Source organism: Centruroides sculpturatus, unplaced genomic scaffold (assembly GCF_000671375.1).
Source record: "Centruroides sculpturatus isolate CEXI.00-Female unplaced genomic scaffold, Cexi_2.0 scaffold1189, whole genome shotgun sequence".
Taxonomy (NCBI): Eukaryota; Metazoa; Arthropoda; class Arachnida; order Scorpiones; family Buthidae; genus Centruroides; species Centruroides sculpturatus.
In genome coordinates, this window is record NW_019385304.1 from 85,770 (window position 1) to 110,574 (window position 24,805).

General features: G+C 32.9%; 2 protein-coding genes across 8 annotated transcripts in view; one reads left to right on the forward strand and one right to left on the reverse strand.

The window, feature by feature from the left end:
- Positions 1–14,922, forward strand: part of LOC111637401 (pyruvate dehydrogenase (acetyl-transferring) kinase, mitochondrial-like) — a 33,236-nt gene extending 18,314 nt beyond the window's left edge. Inside the window, exons 2-11 of one of the 2 annotated variants that reach the window (XM_023382883.1) lie at positions 3,956–4,094; positions 7,300–7,371; positions 12,977–13,161; positions 13,373–13,459; positions 13,524–13,601; positions 13,668–13,744; positions 13,814–13,915; positions 13,985–14,095; positions 14,164–14,277; positions 14,344–14,922. In XM_023382883.1, the coding sequence (XP_023238651.1) occupies positions 3,956–4,094; positions 7,300–7,371; positions 12,977–13,161; positions 13,373–13,459; positions 13,524–13,601; positions 13,668–13,744; positions 13,814–13,915; positions 13,985–14,095; positions 14,164–14,277; positions 14,344–14,544 (1,166 nt within the window). In that variant the 3' untranslated portion in view covers positions 14,545–14,922. Of the gene's footprint in view, positions 1–3,955; positions 4,095–7,299; positions 7,372–12,976; positions 13,162–13,372; positions 13,460–13,523; positions 13,745–13,813; positions 13,916–13,984; positions 14,096–14,163; positions 14,278–14,343 lie in introns of both variants that reach the window. The other variant, XM_023382882.1, reaches the window with a different exon arrangement.
- LOC111637400 overlaps positions 7,544–24,805 on the reverse strand; it is a 114,514-nt gene continuing 97,252 nt past the window's right edge. For 5 of the 6 annotated variants that reach the window (XM_023382879.1, XM_023382875.1, XM_023382880.1 and 2 more), the window contains one exon: positions 16,476–17,402. In XM_023382879.1, coding sequence (XP_023238647.1) covers positions 17,101–17,402 — 302 coding nt within the window. In that variant the 3' untranslated portion in view covers positions 16,476–17,100. Of the gene's footprint in view, positions 7,952–16,475; positions 17,403–24,805 lie in introns of those variants that run through there. The other variant, XM_023382881.1, reaches the window with a different exon arrangement.

A 24,805-nucleotide genomic window follows, 5' to 3' on the forward strand; every position in this document is an offset into this window, starting at 1 on the left:
TAGTACATTCTTTGGATTACATTCTATATTCTATAGCAGGGATGTTAGGTGATTTTCTTTCCCACCCTGTAAAACAAATTGTAAGCATATTCCACAATCTCAACCTATAAGCTGATCTGAATACTTGCTGGTGTTACCATAAACATGTAAAAGTTCAAATTCTATTATCTTCTGTTTTTTCCAAACCTTTCAATTTGAGATTCATCTAATGCTGAAACCAAGTAACTCCAAAAAGTTTCTTTTTATTTGAAGTTAATTTTTTACTATAAGCTAATTTTTTTTTCTAATTCCTAGGCTTTATAGTTGCAGGAATAGAGGTACTACAAACATCTCATCTTTTGAGATAAATCTGAATGCAGATGCTTTTACTATTTAGAAATGAATTGTTTTAAACACCTTTTTGTTAGATGTGGAAAAAAATTAAACATCATTTAGTTGTAATAAGTTTGTTTATGCAATTTAGAATTTAAAGAATTTTTCAAATGACTTAAACCGCAAAAAACTAGTTACTTATCTAATTCAATATCTTATCGGCTAAGATGATTTCATCATAGTAATGCCATGAGTAGATAACTTTGATGATGAAATTGTTAGTGTGTTGTTTTACTAGATGTTTAAAATTATTTAATATACTTACAGTATGTTCTTTTGATAAAAACTTTTAATTTTCAAACTTTATTAAACTTAGTATTGTCTTAAATGTACAAATATTCTGCAGGAAATCAGCAGTGTAAAAAAGTTTTGATTTAAAGTTGAGATAAGCTCCTACTTTACAATTTACTGTGTTGTTTACTGGGAAAAGTGACACATTCCATAATGACATCATGTATTTTGTTTAATTGTGGATGAAGATAATAGATGATAAAAATCCAAACTTTATATTACTTGACTGTTATGTATGGTGTCTCGAAATCTCGTAATTATTTAATTAGCACTTAATTAAACAGCTTCTATTAAACTAAATATTCATAAAAATATTAAACAGTTTTTGAAAGATCACAGATGTAATAATTTCAGATGTGTTGAAGTGACATTTAAGTGTGGAAAGCTGTGAAATGTCATACCATTTTTCACGTTTATCATATCTGAATTCTGTTTCAAGTGGTCCAGTTTTATCTAAGTTAAAAGTAAATATTTTTTTTTCCTTTTATGAAATTTCTACCTTTTAAAATTTGAATTATCATACATTTAAAATTCATACATTCACTTTTCTCATTCTGTGCTTGGTATTATATTGGTACGTAGCTGTTCTCGGTATAGAAAACAAGCAGTTTAGATACTATTTCATGGCTGGATTCACTTATGTTAATTGTCCCTCTTTCATGTAGATTTAGGACCGATTTCAGCTGTTGTATTCTAGATGAGTACTCTTTTTTAGTTTCTAATTGATGTACTAGTATGCTCAACATTATCTAACTTTAATGATTTGTTGGTAGTATGTTAAGTGAGGGCTAATGTTGTATACATCATCTATGAGACAAATTGTAAATTACATAGTTATTAAATTATTAATACTCGCAGCAGTGTACTAGTAAAAGAATTGCTATTTAGTGGTAAATTTAACTGTTTAAACATGTTAAATTATTTAAAAATCATATCTGGTTTAAGATATGTCTTTAAATTAATAAATTAGTGAATCTGAGAATTGCTTTTTAAATATATATATTATAAATATCTGATACAAATGAAAAGATTCTTCATTCACAGAATAAATATTAAAATTTTAATATTGAATAGTTTCGTGTAATAATGTTTTTGTAATGTTTCAATTGAAAGTTTTAAAAATAGAAATTTCTTATTATACAAATTTTAACTTTCAAGAGCCATAAAATAACATTTTTAAAGCATCTGATTATATTAAGATCCATTAATATGTATATTAGAAACTCCGATATAAAGTGCTCTAATTTCAGTTATCTTTGTGATAATTATTAATGTGTCTCCAGATTCTGTTATAAGATTAATTAATACAATAAACAACAACGTACGGTTATCAGATAAGTTAGTTTTTGTAGACATGGCAACTTAGATAAGGATGATTTGTAAAATTTTATATGCAAAGATTGGATATTTGGCAATAAAGCTTGCTTTTAATCATAGAAACAGTAGTAAATTCTTTGTATAATTCATGAAACTGCAAATTATAAACTATTTATGTTTCTGAAAATGGAATCTTTTCAAACTATGAATTTGAAGCTTATAAAGATGAAGCTTAGAGCTTCAAAAACATTTACATAATGATTACTGTTTTAAGATATTTGTTTTGCTACAAAGATTATTAGATGAAGACTACATTATGCAGCAACTTGTTTGTGTAAAATTTGACAATCCTAGATCTGTGTTGCTTCCCGATATCTGGTACATTTTGCCATGTGTTGGTCTCGACTACAGTCAATGCACCAGTGAAGGGATTAATAACCTATTACCAGAACGTCTGGCAACAACCTAACAAGATGGCAGAAGCAAACGGTGCCATGTTGGCAATTGCAGACTTATTTTGTCAAGGTAACTCTAGGTTAATATGGACGAGTAGTAAAAATAGCTTTAATAATATAACTATAGAGGGGACCATATTTCTTCATTGGAGCTCTCCATATTCGCAACAAGTGCAACATGCGTCGGTCGTTGCACCGACAAACTTGTTGGCAAATGACGGAACACATTTTAGTACGTTGCAGTTTGTCGGCGTGCCGTTTGATGCATAATTGAATGTACCCAATGCTCTTATGATACAATAGAGAAGCAACGGCTACAATGGATTAATGCACGAACATTTTAATAATTATGAAAATGACTATTTTAATTATTCAACTAGATATTTATATTTTTACAGTCTTTTTAGAATACTGGGATAAACTTTGCATAATATGTATATACTGTATATGCTTTGCTGTAAACTTGAATTACTTATACCTTGATGTGGGGTAAATTTGGCTAATGTTCAGACTTATCGTACGTACCCTGCAGGTCAAGTGATGAAAACCAAATTAGAGATCGGATCCAAAAAATTATTACGCTTTTATTGACATTGGAAATGCATTTCGGACTTACAGTACCTCGTCAGTCCAACCATCTTGCATAGATGACTAAAATTATATAATACAGACAAATTTAATTGTCAGTCACATTACATGTCTGATAAGTATTTAAATATTAACTGTGCTTATAAGCAGAATTTCTAGCACATATAAACATAACATGATTATCCTGCTCTTAATGATGATAGTTATCCTGAGACTGCACATCTACCTATTTAATTTAGACATCTTTACAAATAATTTTAGTTTACACTTATTTAGGAGGTAAGAAAATTATATAACAGATTTTAGAAGAAAACACCAACCAGTTATAACACACAACTGTAAAATTTATGGCATTGCAATCATCACGTTCTCAACGGATTTCCTTTTGCTTATTATACATTGTAATTTTTCCATCTTTATTGTTTCTCACTGATAATTAGAATGTAAATGATAATTTATACTATATTTTATAAAATAATCAATAGTACAATTTTGTCTTCTTATTTGTATATTTATTTAATTTATATTGTAGTAATTTAATAATAATTTTCTGTAAACTAAACTATTTTATTCTAAGAATTGTTAGATTAATAAGTAATTGAATAAATTATTTCCTTTCATAAATTGCACATTATTTATTTTAAATTTGATAAATTTTATTTAATAAAAATGTTTTTCAGATATAAAAATTTAAAACATTCAAATTTTGTGACTGAGTTTTAAAAAATTTAGAAAATTTATCTCAATTAGATAATAGAATTTGTTTATGTTAAAATTATCTAATCTTGAAATTCATTGCAAAATAACAGGTTCAAATACTATTGGTTACATTTCTTGAATCAATTTTAAACAAAATACAATGATTATTATTATTTATTTTTTAATATAAATTACAATTAAAAATTGTTATAAATGCTATTTTCTTTTTTAAGGTAGGCAAGCATGCGAGAAAACGTCCTTTTTATTTTTGAGGAAAGAGCTTCCGGTTCGCTTGGCAAATATCATGAAAGAAATACAGTTACTGCCAGAAAGTTTATTAAGAATGCCATCTGTTATGCTGGTTCAGAGCTGGTAACTTTTGATTTTTTTAGCGAATTTTGTGTAATTTAACGTCGTGTGTTACTCTTAATTTTTGTTCGAGTTAATGATTATTTCTAGATACTTGCAGGGTAAGTCAAACGTTTCTGCTAAGTTTAATGGTTTATTACAAGCCAATGAAGAAATAAACAAATCTTATTCAATGTGTTAGTAATTCAACACTCTCTATCACGGGAAGTGCACAGAAAGGAATTGAAAATAAGAATTATATACCTTATTGTTCAGTTGGTAAATACATTTTTGGACCAAATACATCAGCAGACATAAATATCTGTATAAATGGAATAGATTTCATTTTCCAAAATTTGGGTTTATCACAAAATTTATGAAATACATAAAGCTAGAAAACAGTGTGAAAATTCATTATGTTAAATACGTAGAAATTCAGATTATTAATCATGTGTTAGTAATTATCATTTGAAATATCCAAGGTAGAATTGGACTACTTAAATTGATGATCTTTTAAAACATCTGCCTAGAATCAAGCGTAAAGTTAACATGCAAACACGTTGCCAGTTATTCCATCTGAAAGCAAATCTACTCCTGTAGACATCATAAATTTGAATGTATGTATCATGATCCAAAAATTTACATACATTTCTTAAAATTTAATTTGATAAATAGAAATTAAAAAGTGTAAATATATATAATGTACAGTACATATTTTGAAATATATGGATTAGGACTCTTCTGTAACTGCGCTTAAATATAAATCATACCTCAAAACAAAAATCTTTAAAATGCAGCCTTTTTATTTGTATTTCAAATGTTTTCGGCCATTTTGAATGGTCTTCCTCAGGAACTGAAAAATTGAATGATTCTGCTTTTACTTTCTATAATGAACTTTCTTTTGGAACATATTTTTATAATCTGCTATTAATACAATGGACCTCCCATGATCCTGCAAGCTATAAAATAGCAGTGTTCCGGGCGCTTATAAAGAAAGCATACACGCACTGCAACAAACCTCAAGAACAGAATTAGAGAATTAGATCACATCAAAGAACTAACTAGGCAGTGCGGTGTCAGCCGCACTGCCTAGTTAGTTCTTTAATAAAGGCCATTATTAACAAAACAAGAATACATGATAATGAAGGTAATGAGCAGGAAAGAATAGAATAATACACTGTTAGAATACATGGTACCACTAAGCGAAATTTACAAAGAAATAGGCGCAGCAACAAACAAAAAGATGATTTTTAAAAAGAATCCAACAATATACCAAATGCTGTGTACAGACAAGCAAGACATAGACCAGAACCCGATACTAGGAGTTTATAGAATACCAGTACGAGACAAAAGACGACAAAAAGAGCTGTACTACATCGGAGCCACGGGGAGGTCGTTGAAAGGAAGGCTAATAGAGCATAAAAGGAACATACAGAATGAGCAGCCAGTAACAGCACTAGCAACGTATGTTATAGCAGATCCGACAGAGGTCATAGTGGATTGGAAAGAGCTAAAATAATACAAAAGATCCAGGACAAGAGACACCTGAAATATGATGAAGCATGGCAAATAAGACAAACCAGGAAGGGTTAGCAATAAACCACAGAGAGTCACGTAAAGTCCCAGCAGCGTGGAGAGCGGGCATAATATGATAATTTTAGTATGAAAAAAGAGGGGGACAAACAGTAGAGAACTTGTTTTTCATTTTGTACGAGCATGCACACTAGATAAGAAAAATAAGAAAATTCAAAAGTTTAAATGTTCCAAAAGAAAGTTCATTATAGAAAGTAAAAGTAGAATCATTCGATTTTTCTGTTCCTGAGGAAGACCATTCAAAATCGTCAAAAACATTTGAAATATGAATAAACAGGCTGCATTTTAAAGGAATTTGTTTTGAGGTATCAGTTATATGGATTAGGATGTATAATGGAAATATTCATTGTAATATTTATTATTAATAAGTATCAATATACATGGTCTTCCAAAACAGTGCTACCATTTTAAATTACTGCAATTACGTTTATTATTATCTGAGAAGTGTGCAACATATGCCACTCAATAGAGTAACCGTTTGAGTTTCATCTCCCATCCACATTCAAATGTCTTGTTGTCTACTACCTTCATGAAGTGGCACAGATGAAAATTTTGACTCTACAATGGGAGAGAGCATTTGTAAAGCTGGAATCGCTCATCATCGTGTAACACAAGTAATCTGCGGTAGCATTGTGGCCGACAGGGGAATGATGACGGGTATGCCGTATTACAAAATATTATGCAACTTAAAAAACCAGATAATAAAATAATTACAAACAAGCAATTATTTATTGTGACATTAAAAATTGCAGCCCAGCATTGTGACAGTCATGTTTTTAATGATTTTTTTTTAATATAGAATGTATGCTTGCCACCTCAAATTAGTAGTGTTTTGACCTTGTACATCATACTTTTCCATTAGCAATAGAGTTGTGCCAGTCATCTAACTCTTTTCAAGAAAATTTTTTAATTGAAATAACATTACTTCTGGTTTGTACTGGAAATTTGTAATAGTTAATTGAGGCCTCTTGCTCCTAAGGTTTCCACATCTGATCTCGTCTTTCATCTATCTAACAATGTTCTCAAGATTATGGAAAGATAGATGGACAACATTGGGAATTTATAGGCCTACAACTTTTTCAAATTGCAGCCCAATCAGAATAAAAAACAAAGAAAATTATTAAAGTTTATATGTATATACATTTAATACAAAATAGTAACTGCAAGATACGGTGCAAAGCTGTTAAGGCATTGGCCTACCATTCTGGGGGGCCAGGATTGAATATGGGGCAGTTAAAAGATCCTGGCAATTTTTGTGGGTGGTAGTCTCGGGTGTGTCGAGCCCGTTTCTCGTCCCTCGGTCATCCACGCCGTGGGTCTGGCCAAAAATAAATGATGGGAAAAATACAAAATAGTGGTGAATATGAATTGGAATATTTTTATATTTCTATAACATTTGAAAGATTTCTCCTCATAAAAAGATTAGAATTATGAATGAGCAGTTGCACTGTTTGAGAGAGAGAACCATAATAATTAAAACATCAATTTAGATTTAAATGCAATTAATTACTTGATTTTGAGTTTGCTTTTTAATGTTCATTAAATTTAAGTTTTTAAAATTTAAATGGAATTGAAAATTCAGTTTAAATTCTTTAATTCAAAAATTAAAACATTGTTTGTGTAAAATATTTTACAGGTACGAACAAAGTTTCGAAGAAATCTTGGAATTTGAGAAGGAGTCTCCCGATAACAGTAAAATTTTATTCGAGTAAGTTATTTTTATCTGCTTTATTTGTTTTGAATGCATTTTTAATTATAATACATTTAAAGTGAAAAAGTAAATTACATATATAAACAAGGACATCTATCAAAAAACTTGTCATTTGCAAATACTAAATCATTTTCTGATTTATATAAAATTTACAATTTACATAAAACATTTGGTTATATTTTCAATGGGAAATTAATGAAAGTAAATTATGGAAAATTTTTAATCAGTTTTTATTTTTTTATCTCAATTTTCTGTAATAACTATATCATCGATGCTATTGTCTTTCACAAACCGAACATATAAAAATTTAGTTAGTGTTGCATATTTATGACAATTAATTTGATAAGTTTTGTAACAAATACATCATTTAAGAAAAGTCAAATGCATTCGAACTATTTACAATTTTCTAAATTATATTTTTGTTCTCTATTAACACAACATACAATATTAAAAACCTTGTTTATTATGAATTATAAGGTCCACCGTTCAACCTCACAGAAATTTGCTTTGGAATTCTCTGATCTCTCTGAAGGAGGCCATTTTTTCTGCTGTCAGATTCTTGTCTAACTTCGGCTACCTTAAAAAAAAAAATTGTCGCTTAGCTTTGTCTTTATGTCTGAACAAATGTTGCACATACAAAATGATATGTAGAGGAAGCACCTCTGCAGAATTGCAAAAGTAATAGAGCTTAGGAGGAAATATTTAGTTGCCATACAAATGATAAAAACTAGTCGCAAACCAGTGCCGTAACTAGCCTTTTATGCGCCCGGTGTGAGCTTCTGTAACTACACCCAAAACTTGGTCCAGGTCATTTCTGTGCCCTGTGCCCGGGCACTGCCCTAATTACGGCACTGCATAATGCTGGCCAAGAAATACAGTTCTTGCTGAAAACAATATTTTTTTTTTGTATTATTTTGAATTATTCTTTTATGTATGAAAACAATGCACATCACTATATGGAAACTTGATTCGGTAATTAACTACATGATATTTGCAATATAAAATAAACATCTTGAAAAAGTACGAATTTACTTTATTTAGAATGTAACAGAAGTAAAATTCGTCCTCACCGACACAAATAAGCATGTGTTTACAAACTGATATTGGTGTCTTTTGATGTGTGTACATTCGTCAAATGGGTGTATAACACATTATTTGTACAAAAACTTGTTCTCTCAAATTTACAATACTCAACAATTAGGAGATACTGTGTTATCAGTTTAGTAACTGCAATAGATTTGACTTTTGTTTTAAATAATAGTAGTAGACAAATAATAAATTTGGTATAGTTTTTCATCACTAAATCATAATGAACTTTATTAAACTCTGATATAATAGTCCCAGAATGGAATGTATTTAAGCAGTGGAGAAACAAATGGGACGAATCAGAATTCTTTAAAAACTTGCATCATTCTGAAACTTCAAATTGATTATTATAAAAAGATGTTCTTTGATTTAAATTCTTAATTACAATTTCATTTATTTTTAATTATAGTAATATTTATTATTATAGATTTGTATAAAAACTGTTAACTTTTGTTAATTCAAATTAGAAGAGACCCAGCAAAGATTTTGAATTATTAAAAATATCTAGTACGAGTAATCACCCCACCCCAAAATACCAATTGCATTTCTATAAATCAATTAATTTCTATCTATAGTCGATTTGCTAAGTTACATGTAGTGCCATCTGTTGGCAAAATTTTTTTAAAATATATATAGTTTATTTTGTTAAAGTATATCTTTTTCTGTAAGAATTATATTATATTCACTTAATTGCTACAACAATGACATCGCATGTTTTTTGTTTTGTGCTAAATCATTACTGAGACAGGTAGTGCATAGTACTGTACTTGTCTGCATGGAATCAAGTGTTACCCTGTGAAAATTGCATGTGTTTAATTTTCCATATCTAATGACTCTGCTTCTTTCATTTCTGAATAGAACTTTCTTAATTCTAATAAGTGCCCTCCGGTAGTCGAGTGGATAAAACCACCAAACACTGGTAGTTAGTTAGTTGCGGGCATGGACGACGGGCCAGCCACTCAGAGTTTTCTTCATGTCAATAATTCCTAAATATGGTCTAGCTTCCCATAAGTCTTCCGGAGATGCATCCCCTCGGCAGATCGCTCACGTGTAGAGTTGCCATAACCAAGTAATAAATATAGAATTACTTTGGTTTGTGATATTGCCACAAAGACAGGCTGCAATTTTTCATCACAACATTCTCTATTCTTTTTCTGTTAGAATGATATTAATAGAGGTTGTGCCAGTTAACTGTATTCAGGGAAAAGTTTTTAAGTAATGTGACTTCCAATTTAAACTGGAAGTTTCTACACAGTTAACCTGGGTAAGCTTTCCATATCCAGTCTCGGCTTTCATCTATCTAACTCCTTTCTCGACATTATGGAAAGACAATGCAAATTCATAGGCTACAATTTTTCAAATTACAGCCCAAAAATTTTTCTATAAATGCGATATTTACGAAAACATACTTCCCATACAGTTTGTTTAATTTTTGGCAACAAATTGTATATTTCATTATCATGTAAAAATACTAGAACAATTCCTTTTATAGTAACTTTGATCACGTGTTGGGCCATCATGACCTATCCATCACGGATCACTTTTCAATATTAATAGTAGACCAATATAATATTTAGTAGTAGTTGACCTCCTCCCAGAAGAGAGGATGTCAACAACAACAACTTCTTTCAGTTGAATTACTTTGATCTCTTTCCACAACAGTCCCTTCTTCCTATCAGACCCATTGGTACGGTGGCATTTGAATAGGAAAATTATATAATACGAGGTTACCGATTGGCACACAATGTTTTAAGTGGTTGTTGAGGGTGCAGAGTTTAAATATTTGGTCTGATTTTAGCAAAATTTGATTCGTTGACAGATTGTACCATTTGTGGCCAAACATCAAGTGGTGTTTCTTAGTTAACATTGTGAAAAAAATTTAAGATGCATTTTATTCCTATTCGTATTTTCTAACTGGTGTCTACTTGACCAATGAAACTGCCATTTCGTACCGTCAGAGTAAGGCGATAAACATGACAATGGCAGGCCGTAATAACCAAACTTTTTAACAAACTTTAAAATGAAAACCATATCTAGTATAGTATTTGATTTATATAATTACAATCTAATAGAAGGGTTAAAGTATGAAATAATCTAGAAGTACAAAATCTAATATAATAATGTTAATCTTTGTCGTCGTCATTTTTTGCTAGTAATACAACAAACATCATAAAATTAATGCAGAAAAAAAGCATTGTAAAATGATGGTAAAACTCTAGAAAAATTCTATGAGATTGAGAGAAAGATACAGCGGGTGAATGGTTAACAAACACAATTCGTTCGAAGATATAATGTTTGCTACCCGAATTGTTGGTTAACCAATTATTGATTTACCATAGATTTTTATGGAAATACGATTAATTCGTTCTGGAGACCCCCAAAAATACTAAGAAATTATATAAATTAAATTTATTTGTTTATTTACATGTAATAAAGTAAAAGCAACCTCTCCATTTTTTTTGTTTCTCAGATGTGATTTATGTTACTCTTTATCTGCTAGAGCTTTTTGCTCGTATCTACTGTAGACCTGTTGAAGCCACACTGCCTGGCAACGTCAGACATTTACCCTTTCTATCTTGGCTATTATCTCTTATTTAGTTTCTATAGTGAACATTCTTTTTGGGCCCATAATATTATCAGTTTTTTAAAATAAAAAGTTCGGAAAAGAACTTAAAAAATTCAGGGATCATAAATCAACTAGTGCAAAAAAGGTTATGTATTATATATACATCTGTTAAAGTCTTGTTCCATAAACCATTCATAAATGCCAGTAAAATATAGTTTTACAATCTTAACACAGTATCGCTTCTTGTGTTTGTTGTCCGATTTGTTCGCAGTCCAAACTGTTCGTTAACCAATCATCTGCTGTATGTAAAAGATATGACTTGGTGCCTGTTAGGTCATTTGGTCATCTTGCACTTACATTATACATCACAAACAATTTTGGATAATTTGAACAAAAATTACATAAAGGATCTTAAAATCTTGAAATAATGTATTAATAATACCCGCAGAGAATTGCAAGTACAAATTAGAGTTAGTTAAGTTTAATTGCAAGTTTACCGTGTGTCAAAATCTTTCAAATAAAATAACTTGTTGACGAAAATAATTGTGCATCTGGATAGAATTAAAAACTTGGCATATAGATGTGTCTCAGACAAGTATGTAAATGATTATAGTTGTGGTCTGATTACACGCCAGCTAATATCACCAGAATGCTTTACAATTGCTATTCTGTTATCCTATAAAAAAAGTTTGTAAGGTTCACTGCGGTCAAAATTTTAGCGTACCCATTGTTTAGACATCCAAATGCTGGACGTGTCCATGTGATACGCTTGAAAGTTTTATGTATGGTCGTTGAAGTTTGAGAAAGTCCTTGCCGTCTGGGCTGTTCTTGCCCGACCACGAGGCTGTATCACCGAGAGCACACCAGTTCAAAGAACCATCTCGTACGGCCATCAGTTCTGTTAGTGGTAGGGACATACGTCGATTGCCCCTACCACCGAGTGTAGGCTTGGTGGTGCATTCGAAAAATCCTGCACCCTATCGTCATTGTGATGTTACTGCACTTTCCAGACCCGAATTTTCTTTTATAATTGAAAGCCACATTGCTCAATTCGGAGGGAGTTTGTAAGGCCGTGCATATACATTGAACATTCACAGACATTTATGTACATAATGTGTACTCATACATTTTTGCATGTCTTACAGAAAAAAAGAGGAAAGATTTTAATTTAAATCATTTGAAACTATTTTAATTAATCAGGTGGCACTTCCCTCTACTGCTGATTTACCCTATTTAATTTGGTTTCTTCTTGACAGATTCTTAGAAAATTAATAGTACTTACTCTTAGAATAAAATAACTGTTCTTAATTAATAGTTCAATTATCAAATTAACTGCAAAATGTTTCTAAAAATATTTCAATTAATTTTGCTGTGTGTATTTTTTCTTGAGGCTACTTTGATAAAATTCAGATATTAATTAATTGATGCATCTACAGATGTATGTTCTATAAGCTTGGATTATTTAATTCTGTCACACTCTTTTTTTTCCCCCCACCAAAGTATGAGGTTCCTTTGCATTGTGTGTCCTAGCTGGCACGTGATATCTGAGAATGTATTAGCTACATAGACAACAAGGCAAGAAATGTCTTTTCTAAGACGAATGGGAGTTTGATAAATATCTGTTGAGCTCAACAGACTCAAGGACTGACAAAACTAAGACCTCTCTCGGCTCCTCTCCTCGCGGACCTTTCCGTAGATTTCATTTGGCCAACTAACGATCTTCCACTTTTTGATTGGATTTTTCATATTGTCACAAGAGATTTGAGGGTATCCCGGGATCGATCCTTCTGTCCAAGAAATGTTTTAACCGAATGGACGAGAATCTGATGTCGATCAAAATTATGATGAATTTGTGGTGCCACAATGCGCATTACCATCTAGCATGACATTTATATAATAAATTGAGAACGTAATTCTACCATTAAAATTAACATTTTTTAAAATTCTAAGATTTTGGGACAAACTGTCAAAGATACGTAACCGCCACACAAATGTGGTGCAGACGATGGCCGAAGGTGTGATCGAGCTGAAGGAGTCCCATCCGGTAGACCAGCACGTGGAACGTAGCATCCAGTATTTTCTAGATCGATTTTACATGAGCAGAATATCCATCAGGATGCTCATCAATCAACACAGTAAGTTTTCTTTCTCTGGTGTTAGTTTTAAGAATGAAAGATTTGCGAGCCGTAATATACTTTTATATATTGGTTATCACATTAAAAAAAAACTTTGTTAGCAGGAAGGATGCTGCATTTGTAATTTTTAAGTTTCGAAAATTGTTTGTTCATATCTACAGCACTCAATCTCTTAAAATTTAGCGTTGTCTTCTTGAATTTTTATTTGTAGCGTTACTGTTCGGTTCAGAATTAAATGGCCATCCCCGTCACATCGGCAGCATCGATCCCAACTGCCACGTTTCGTCCGTGGTTGAAGGTGAGTTTCCTTAGGCAAACTGGCTGGCGCATCAGAGTATTTATTAATTGCATTTATTTTTCAGACGCCTACGAGAATGCGAAATTTCTCTGCGACCAATATTATTTGACATCACCGGATATCACCGTAGAGGAGCATAACAGTAAGTGTCTTTTGTTAATTACCCCAAAAAGAAACTGCAAATCTGAAGTGGACAAATTTATTTTAGTCCTGTCGCCGAATAGTCCGGTTTCCGTAGTATACATACCTTCGCATCTGTATCACATGGTTTTTGAACTTCTGAAAGTAAGAAATATTTCTTTTAAAAATTCATTAAAAAAAAATAATAATAATAATAGTAACTCATTCTTTAAGAATTCCATGAGAGCGGTGGTGGAACATCATGGAACTGCATGTGAAGCCTATCCTCCCATACATGTTCTCATCGTAGTGGGAAAAGAAGATTTAACGATTAAAGTAAGGAAGGGCATCGTTATGTAAAAATATGGTTGTCAATTGTTCGTAATTTAATAAGAAATGTTTTAGATTTCGGATAGAGGCGGCGGAATTCCTCACGGCCATGTTGATGCTCTCTTCCAGTATATGTACTCCACAGCACCTGTTCCTCCGCGATCGGGATCCAATTCCGCTCCTTTGGTAATTTCCAGAGTTTTACAAAGTGCCAAAAATTTAAAATGAGTAATTGATGTTTACTTTCTCCGCAGGCTGGATACGGGTATGGGCTCCCTCTTTCACGCCTCTATGCCAAATATTTCCACGGTGACCTGATCCTGTCCTCGTTGGAAGGTTACGGAACGGATGCGGTGATATATTTAAAGGTAAGTTTATTTTTGTTACCATAGAAAACTCCTTCTATTCTCGTGCTAATGCCAAGTGTACTTCAGGCATTGTGTGACGAAGCCAACGAACTGTTGCCCGTTTTCAATAAAACCACCAGCAAACACTATCAGGCAGTGGTCAACAGACACGACTGGAGCATACCCGTTCTGACTCAAAACGTTCCTTCGTCTCGCTGGTCCAATAATTGGCGACTGGGCCACCTGGCGGATCAGTCCACCGGAAATCGACCTCACCTGGCCGTCTAACATAGTTTGGGTTGTGGAAACTCTTATCTAATCTAGGACGTTTTACACCTCCGTATCCCAAAGTGTATAGTTTTTAAAACACTTTGTACGCATTAATTTTTTTATTTATTCTTTTTGTATTTTATTCTCGAACCTGGAGCCAATTGCCAAAGTAAAAAAAACGATTTGTCGTCGGCTCTTAAAATAATATACGTGCAATAGACAAATTGCAAATTAATAACAGTTTTGGCAACTGCAACGTTCGAGAATCAGACATCATAGCCGTTTGTTAATGCATAAATTTGTATAAACAAAATCCAACATTGTAATATAAGAAAATTGTTCTATAGTGTAAGTTACTGCAATATTTAATAAATGTGAAATTACAGATTATCGGCATTTCTTATCGAATCCATTGATTTTATTTTAAAAAGCCCATTGCATGCTACCGAACTTGGTGTAAAACAGTAGTAGTATATTTTGTAATTTTCTTGCCTGTTTAAAAAAAGTACGTAAAGGCTCCAGAAATATTTCTAATGAACAGCCACGGAGCTTCGAACGTATCTCCAATTTTCAGGTCTTTTCAATAAACCTTAAACGAGGATTTTAGTGTCTATGGGAATCGACCGGTCTAACTGGTGGCACTATATAATTTTATAATCTACACGGTACGTAAAACATAAGTAATTAACAGTTTAATCTTCCTTTGGACAACAATAATTTCCATGCAAGTACAAGGGCAGATTTTTTCAAGCTCCGATGGTCCATAAAATGAATTTATTACCAAAAGTTAGGTAGAAACATGGTTAGTTTTCGACGTAAGTTCCTCAATCTTCACAGTGATTGTCGTATCTGTGGATGAGCTTTTCCACCCCCAGTGAATTAAAATTGCCTTAACAATATTGTTTTGAAAATTGTCATTAGTCTCAAACCTCTGCCCTGCTAGCCACGTTTTCAGTTCAGGAAAAAGGTGAAAGTCTTCACACAATAAAAAGTTCCAAGCTAGGTGGAAGTCTTCACCACCTTTAAACACCCAGCTTATAGCCCAATTTAGCACCAAGTCACTTCCACCTCTTTCCTGAACTGAAAATGTAGCTAGGAGGGCATTAGGTTCGAGACTAATGACGCTCTTCAACACAACATTGTTAAGGCCATCTCAATTCACTGGCAGCAACATTCTATGAAGAGAGGATGGAAAAGCTCATCCACATCTGTGACAAATTCCACAATCTTCATAGTGATTATATTGAGAAATAACCATGTTTTTACCTAACCTTTGGTAATAAATCCATTTTGTTATTTACACTTGTCTTTTTTTTTATAGACCACCAGAGCTTAAAAAAAAAACAGCCTATGTATTATGCCATCGATAATGGCAAATTATGCAAGCAATGGGTTAATTCAAAGTTAGTAAAATTAAAAGGTATTTACAAACTCCATTTAAGTGAAAAAAAGCCTTGCTTTCTCCACAAAAATCGACAATTAGCACGATACTAATCTGGACAAATTGTTGAATCTGGTCTATAAAGATGAGGATATTTGATGTAATTGTTGAGGGTTTTTTACAATCTATTCCTTTAAGGAAGAGTGGCCAAAATATAGTTATTTATTGAACTATGGCGATCCAGATTACTTTTTGATAAGAACAATGCCACAAATTAACTGGTAAATAAAACAATGCTTGTCATGCAAATAAGTATGCCAAAGGAGAGTAAAACTTACTTTTCACAGAACTAATTGTCGGGGATATGACATAAATAAGAATGGGTCACAGTATCAGCCTGTACTGTGGAGGAAAAACAATCTGTTTTTGATCGGGACTGTACTACAGAAAATGCAAGCGTTGTTTAAATTCTTAACACTTTGTATTTCAAAGAAAAATATTCTCACAGATAAATGTCCGATTGTTGGTGAAAGTGTGCATTTATAAATTATATTGCACGCACTTGAACTTTATTTCTAAAACAAATCTTTAATCTTTATAACAAACAAGTCAATGATAAACATTTGAATTTTGAACAACAAAACGACGGAACCGCAGATTGCGGCAATTGGGGTGGACGGGTTCATAGTCGATTTCTTCTCGGGTTAAATCCTGGCAAACTGTACCGTGTATTCTTTTTAGTGAGCAATTTATGGAATGTAATTTCTTCTTTACATTACTTTCAAAGTATCCAGAAACAAATTAGAATGCCAAATCTTACAAATGAAAATGTCTGTTTTAGGAGAAGGCTAGTATATTTGTACGGCTTTTGGCTCGACTGGCAACCGGACTTTCAGAAGTAAATTGGTCGTCGACAAAAAGCCAATTTTGCTGCAATAAAATATATAGCACGAAACAACAAATTTGATTCTAACATTCCACTCTGCACCCTTCATATTCCTTTAACTGCAGTTACAAATGGCATATAAAAATATTTCGATACGTGGTAATCCGCTTTCTGTTGTCTTACGAAAACAATAAATGTGTGCCAAGCTTTTTAGGTGTCTAATTCTTCGCACCTCAAATGAAAAATATGGCCACGAACATTTGGCCGGTAAAAACGAGATTGTAACTAATTGCAAGGTGGCCAGGCTCTAAGACAGTTTGTGATAGGTGCTGCTCGGACTGCAAGAAACTTTCGAATGATGCGAAACCGTGCAGCAGTGAGAGATGACACCGCGGGCTTGTGTTCCGCAAAAGGGAGCCAACGAATTCCCTCCCACTGCCGCATCCGGGAGTGTAATTGCGGGAGTGTGTTCTGCCGGTCCTCTCCTCTCTTGCGGATTTGAGCTGCGTGGAGTGGTCCACACGGGAATCAGCAACCAGGCCTCGTCCCTACCATGCCCGTTCTTGGCGATGACCATGTTTCCTCCTGCAGAAATTGAACGGAACTTGCCTGAAAAGAAAGCAGCACATAATAAATAATTTTTGAGAAACTTAAGCTAAAATAACACAAGTTTTAGATATTGAATGTACAAATTCTAAAAACCTAAGATTATTGCACTTTTGAACATATTCTCTTTTTGTGGAGGGGCCAAACGAATTGAAAAATTTAGCATTATAAAAGGTGCTTGTAAATGAGTCCAATGGGTTGTTGTTAAGCTAATCGCTGTGAGCAGTGCTTCTAAATGTTGCTGCCGAGTGTTTTGCTAAACTTGTTTTCTTGAAGAACTGCATGCAGCAAACTCCTCAGCAATTTCACTAGTTTGAGGTTAAATTTGCAGCAATTGAGTGATGTGCTTTTTCTGCTTTAACAAAATGGCTGCCACCACGATGGACTTCATCGAGGTTGTTTACAAAAATATAAAGATTGAATTACAAGTTGATTCTTCTATAAAACATCATTTAGAAAATGGTAAGTTATTGTTTTTCATAATGCGTTATTAATTACACCAGTGTTTCTCAACGGGGGTGATATGTGGGCGTTTTTCCATGTTGAGGGGGCGATTTGTAACAATTTATATTTTGGGGGCAAAAAACAATTTTCTGGACGATATAGAAAAACATTATATTAAGAATAATTGGATATTTTATTCGTTATATCGTACAATAATTAAACAAATAACATTATACTAGTTACTGGTCTATTCAATGCAGTACAAATTTGGCGTTAGCCTTGTCCCTCGGCATTGGAATTTTGTAGTGAAGGGGGCAACGATTCATTAAGAGGTTGAGAAACACTGAATTACATGAAATAAACTTGAAATTCGCACAAATTATATATTAAAGCTTGTGTAAAAATAACCATAACAACATATCTTTTACATAATTGGTTTGATAAATTTTAACATTATGCAAATAATAATTAACTTTCTATGCAATATTATAGGCTAATACTCTAAAAGTAATTCCAACGTGACATTATTAAGAATTGCTGTAAACTAGGCTATATCTTTAGCAAATTGCTATGAATGATATAAATAAAGGCTTACATATCCTTTAATTTATGGGACTTTATACACGTGTATTTTCCAAAAAATGCATTTTGGACTTATAGTCCCTCATCAGTTAGAACATAATATTCAAGTGTATATGATAAGCAATTTATTACTCCTTTTGATAAAGGATAACTTGCATAGTTAAAATTACAATTAAATTGTATAAATTAGTTTTAACTGTACAGTGGTACCTCAGGATACGAAATTAATCCGTTCCGAAACTGAGATCGTATCATGAAAATGTCGTAAGGTGGATCATCTTTTCCCATACGATTACATGTAAAACCAAATAATTCGTTCCAACGCGAAAAACATACTCAAATTAAAGCCAAGTAATACATTTAAAAAAATAACTGTAGTAAGAAAAACAAATGAAAAATGCGAACTAATGTAACGTCGTATGGTGAGTTTTTGTTCGTATCGTGGAGCAAAAATATGTTCAAATTTCATGTCGTATCCTGAAAATTTCGTATGCTGGGGCGTTCGTAACCTGAGGTACCACTGTATTATGAATTGGAGAGTATGATAAGCCTTTATTTATAGCAATAATAGTTAACTATATAGCCTAGTTTAAAGTAATTACAAAAGGAGTTAGTTCCTATTAAACAACAGAAGTTCAAGTTATTTTATGGTTTTCAGATCATGATTTCATTTCTCATGTCTTTGAAGAACTTATACATAAGAGGGGGAATAAGAGAATAAATTGGTCTACCAGAAGACGTAGACGTTACTTTAATAAGACTTGTCAGCAAATCACGAGGAAGGAGAATCAGGTATGTATATGTTTATATACAAGTATATACTAATACACTATAAATAATAGTTTTTCTTTCATATTGTCGCAGGAGATTTCTCTTGGACTGATGCATCCCCACGTCTATTGATAATAACAAGACTAAAGATGGACAACGAATTCAGGAAACCAACGAGAAAGACAAAATTATGGGATGCAATAGCAAAAAACTGGAACTTCTCCCAGTGACTCTGATAAAAATGGAGAAATCTAAAGACAACATACAAAAGAAATAGGGATAAAGTAAAAACACATACTGGAGAATCTGCCATCACCTGGCCATACTTTTAAGTTATTGGACCAAGAACTTGGATGTAGAGTGGCCATCAGTCCTCCAGAAGAAAATATTATTTCTTCTGAACCATGTGTGGACCAGATCCCATTTGTAAGGACTGTCTGCCCACTCTGAGGGTAATGTGGCAGGAGTTAATTCTGAAGTGCAACCCCCTTCAGTAAAAGCATTTCGAAGTCACATAAATTTAAAGAGAAAGGGAAAAGAAAATCTGCCAGAGTGGTTTCAAGCTTGGGCCAGTAAACAACAGCAAGAAAGAAAAGATCAGTGCTGGCAGGAATTCAAAGAGCTTGAAGCAAGAAAAAGAAAGTGAAGAGAAGAGAATGACCACAATGAGTGCTCTTCTAAATGTTTTACAAAGAATTGCAGAGAAATAAAATAATATGTGACAGCAATCCGGCTAAAAAATAACCAATTACCATGGACAGATTATTGTAGCAAATATGGATGTGTGATCAATAATAATATAAAAATAATCCACAAAGAAAAAGATAAGTATTTACGAAGGTTCAAGGAATATTTTGTGATTGTAAGTGCACACAACACCATTAACTTAAATAATGGGATGGAGATAATAGTGAGGTTGGGGACAAAGTTTTAAATGCAAAAACATGTATGTCGGATGTTCAGTGCCACTTTCCTGTAAGCCTAGAAGTTTGACAATGGTGTTTGGAATGTCAAGCATGATTCCACTGACTATCTAAATACCATTGTCAAGCTTCTAGGCTACAGGAAAGCGGCACTGAACCTCTGACATACACGTTTAAAACTTCAGCCTCAACCTCACTAATGATGTGTGGGCAGAAGTGGTAAGGGCAAAATAGCACGTAAACAGACAAAAGCTGTTAGAACGATGCCTTGAGTGCTGTATGTTTTAGCAAAAGAGGTTAGATTGTCATTTTATAAATCATTTGAATGCTGTAATTTGTAATAATTTTGTAAAAACTGTGTGTTTCCCTATTGTAATTATGTATTACCTGAAGAGGGTGCATGTGTAATGCATTGTATTGTAATCCTTAGTAGTTTTATCTCCGATAAAATGCAGTTATAGCTAAAAAACAACAGTTGTCTTCTGTATTAACCTTTGAAGTTTTTTAATCTTTTTGAGAGAGATGATCATAAATATGTGGTTGAAAATAAAGTTAGGCACTGTAAAGCAATTTCTCGAATTTTAGGGAAAGAAATAGCTTTTTGGTTCCAAAAAACTTTAATTCCTGTCTTGAATGTATCCTTGCAGTTACTATCATGTTGCATTTCAATTAACTCTTCTTGTATTTCATCCGTCACCTCAGAAATGTTGACTACGAAAGGATTGCAAATCAGTTTCCAAATACCTTTGTCCTTGTAGTCAGGAAAATAGCAATTGAATTCATTTTTCAAGCTTTGCAAATGGAATTTAATGTTCTTTTGTCCTTTAATCTCGGCACACTGTCAATCAATAATTGGGTTCAATGTATCAAACGCAGAAAAATTCTGTCTTTCGACTTTGCTGATCCATAGGTCGATTTTAGTGATAAACGCGCCGATTTTATCTTCAAATGCAAATTTATTGCTAGTGACTTCCAGTTTCATATTTTCTGACCGCGGACCATACCCCAGCCCAGTCCACTATTGGCTCTAACCTTGATGTACTGCACATTGTCATCAATGCATCGTCATTTATTTAATAATTTTGGGATAACTTTCGCGGACCACTTCGGATGCTTTCAGGGACCACAGGTTAAGAATCACTGCACTAGATTATCACTTTCCTGTGAATTGTCTCCTGTCTCTTATACTACTACTGTTTTGTAGTCTCATGACACTGTAAAGATAATCAGCAATAGCATCCTTCTTATTATTTGCTGCATTAGTTGAATGTTGGCTTGAGTGAGCCTGAAAAGAGGTTTATCCTCATCTGGACTAACATCACTTTGTAGAATACAAAGATTATGTAAAACACAAGCAGTAAGAATAATTTTAGTCAAGTATTGCTTGTTTCTTACAAACTAAAATTTCAGTTGACAAAAGTGTCCAAACAGATCACCATATGCTTGTTCTATTACTATGCAAGATGAACTTAGTCTTTTATTAAAATATTTCTGTTTGTAATTCAATGTCCATTGTTCTTGTAAGGAACTATCAAATATGTCTCTAGTGGGTATGCTGGGTCCCCAAGTAAATGGCAGTTCTCTGGGAGTGGGGGAGTTTTATTTGATAACCCAATCCCTACATCACTATTTTGCCACACCCTTGCATCGCGTGCAGATCCCGGCCAGCCAGCATAAACTGCAGTAAACATTTTGTCATTTCTGCAGATCCCTTGAAGTATGATTGTAGTATTTTTGCTTTTCATGATGACGAACTGTTACTTGTGTTAATGTCTCATCAACACATCCAAAGACTCAAATTGGAAAAAGACTCAAAGATACAAATTGGAAAGCTGTTTCTGTCCCTTAATGATGAAAAGTTTTTTACCACTTCTTGGGTATCCTTATCAACTGGTCAAATTTCTTTTAAATTACAAACACCTTTACAAAACACTATGAACAGCCTGTGAGCCTGTTTATCTAGTCCAAAACAGTCAATGACCCTCTAGGATTTCAGATTTCTTAAAATACATAAGGACAGTACAACAGCCTTTTCTTTTACCTCCATAACGCATGACCGTCCAATTATTATTATTATTTCTTTTAAATTCAGAATCTGGCAAAGGTATTTGATGCTTTTATGCTGAAGTCACCTTTAAAATCCAGATTGTTGTATTGAGGAATAATTTCCTCATAATAATTTTGTATTCTGGCTTTTTTCTATGGCTGTACCACAACAGAACTTGCCATTCCAGCAATTACTTAGTCGTCATGTTTACACTTCCTAAACAAGACATTACATTACAAAAATGAATTCCTTTTAAAATTTTTCGAATTGAATAATTTGCTAAACATTCCAACAGTTGTAATGAGCTGCCATTTTGGAACTGTAGTGCTGTCCCTTGTGCATTGTCAAAAGACCATCAGCAGTCTTGCAGTCTAAGCGGCAGTGCTGCGGAGCAGCATTGAATTTAACAATCACCCACAATAGAGTCTTAATAAGGGAACTTAGCTCCCATACCAAAGAAACTGTTAGGTTTTACTGTATTTTAATACTTACGTAAACCAGAATGGCACAGTGTTTTAGCAGGTTTTGATATTTTATACTAATCTAATAACTGAATTAAATTAGTTGGTAAAATTTTAAGATTCCAACTTATACAGTAGAGCCTCGAAAACTCGGCCTAATGTGGACTGAAGGGTGGCCGAGTTTGTGAAAATGCCGGGTTATCGGGAATGGGGTTAAAAAAAAAGATAAGCATGCGTGTTTCCTCAGAAAATATTGTACTGTACTTGTATGTATTGTTTGCTTGAGAATACAACAGAGAATAAACTGCCCAAATACCCTTAAACAAAGGAAAAGTACGTCCTTTATGAAGGCATAGAGCCTTTACTACATGAAAATGAAAATTAATGAATACACTGTGTACAGTAATTTACCTGATAAGACAGACCTCAGAAAAATACTTTGAGGCATAAAGCTGTCTATAATGAAAATTAATTATCTAAGGGTATTTTTGCCCTGCCAAGGTGTGGCCGAGTTATCCGGAGTGCCGAGTTTGAGGCTCTACTGTATTATGGTAAATAATTTTGTCATTTTAATCTTTTGTTGCACAGACTACGATATTACTTTACTGTCTGGCCAACCTGGAAAGGCATTCACCTCCCTTAGACATTGGACTAGTTTACTAACTGTTAGCAGGAGTGAGGTATTAGCACCAGTTAATGTACTGTACAGTACCTTGTGTTATGTGGGTTAAACGAGATGGTCAGTGGAGAATTCTGGAAAAGATACTCAAAAAATAAAAACACATATATACTAGGTTTAATTTTTAAATCTAATTTTCATTTATAGTAAACATAAATTTCTTTAAAATTTGTGACCCTAAAAAGGACCATACTAATATTGTTTAATGCAGAGGAAATATAGTCACAGTGAAGCTTTTCTCGACACTTCTCTCTTACAGTAGAACTTGTCTCCACTGAGTGTCTTCCAAGATTCCATTTTCATTCATTTTCACAGACTTCAAGTTAGTTCTGTCCAGTCAAAATCTACACAATGTGGTGACAGCTGTAGAATTTCGCATCTACATTGTGTAGCAACTTTTTCCAATTTGTAATTTTTTTAAGCTGCTATTCTAATTTCGTTAAATGATGGAACTGCAATGTTTTCTTTTACTATCCAATCACGTACAGTCGAAGCTGTCTATCTCAAATCGCTTTATCCTCTGCATTTTCAGCATAAATTGGAATATATCGAAGTTTATCTGGAATAATTTTCTCCCAAAACCTCTGTCCCAAATTATGGACTGAAGAGTCAATTACAATTTCGTAAAATTATTAAAATCCACATTGTCGTAAGTCTGGCACAAAACAATTAATAGTTCCCGAAGAAATTATTACGAATTATTTCCATTACTACATAATCCTAATACCCGTATGGCTACTTTGACTGCATTCTGTTCCAATCTTATTTGCTGTTACAACTTCTCCTTTTTCGTCACCTTCTCTTTATTTTAACAATGTTTAAATAATCCTTTTAGGCACACTTGTTGCTGCAACTCTTCTTTCTACTACTTTATCCAATGGCACTAATAATTTTTGATAGTGTTTTTCTTCAAAAAATCATTTACTTTTTACTGCTGGGTTTCCAATGTACTAAAAAAATTCACAAAATATTTAATTAAAAATCATTCTGTCACGCAAAATGTATATCAAAAAGTCAATAGTTTTTAAGTAATGTATAATTTGGAACTTTTTCTATTTGACAAAATAATTGTTTCCTTGATAATTTAGTTAGGATTCTAGAAGGTGCAAAACTTTGGCTTTGTGGTTCTGAAATATGCCAAAATGCAATTATTGCACACGATCTACTTTTTTGAAAGTTTCGAATCTTAAATAGTTGCTTTTAATCCAAGACGATGTAAACGGTGTCTAAATGTTAATAGTAAAAATAAAATAGATGTAACATAATGCAAAGACTTTGAGTAAAATAAAAAAAATTTAACAGATACCATTTCTTTTTGTTTACTTAAGATAACTAACCTGCAATCATGTGTAATAGTGGCAATTTTTCACACCTACTACTGTGTTTTCTCGAAAATAAGACCAGGTCTTTTATTAAGTTTTGCTCCAAAAGAACACATTAGGTCTTATTTTCGGGGGATGTCTCGTCCAAACATTCTTGCTTGGGTATTTACAAATACT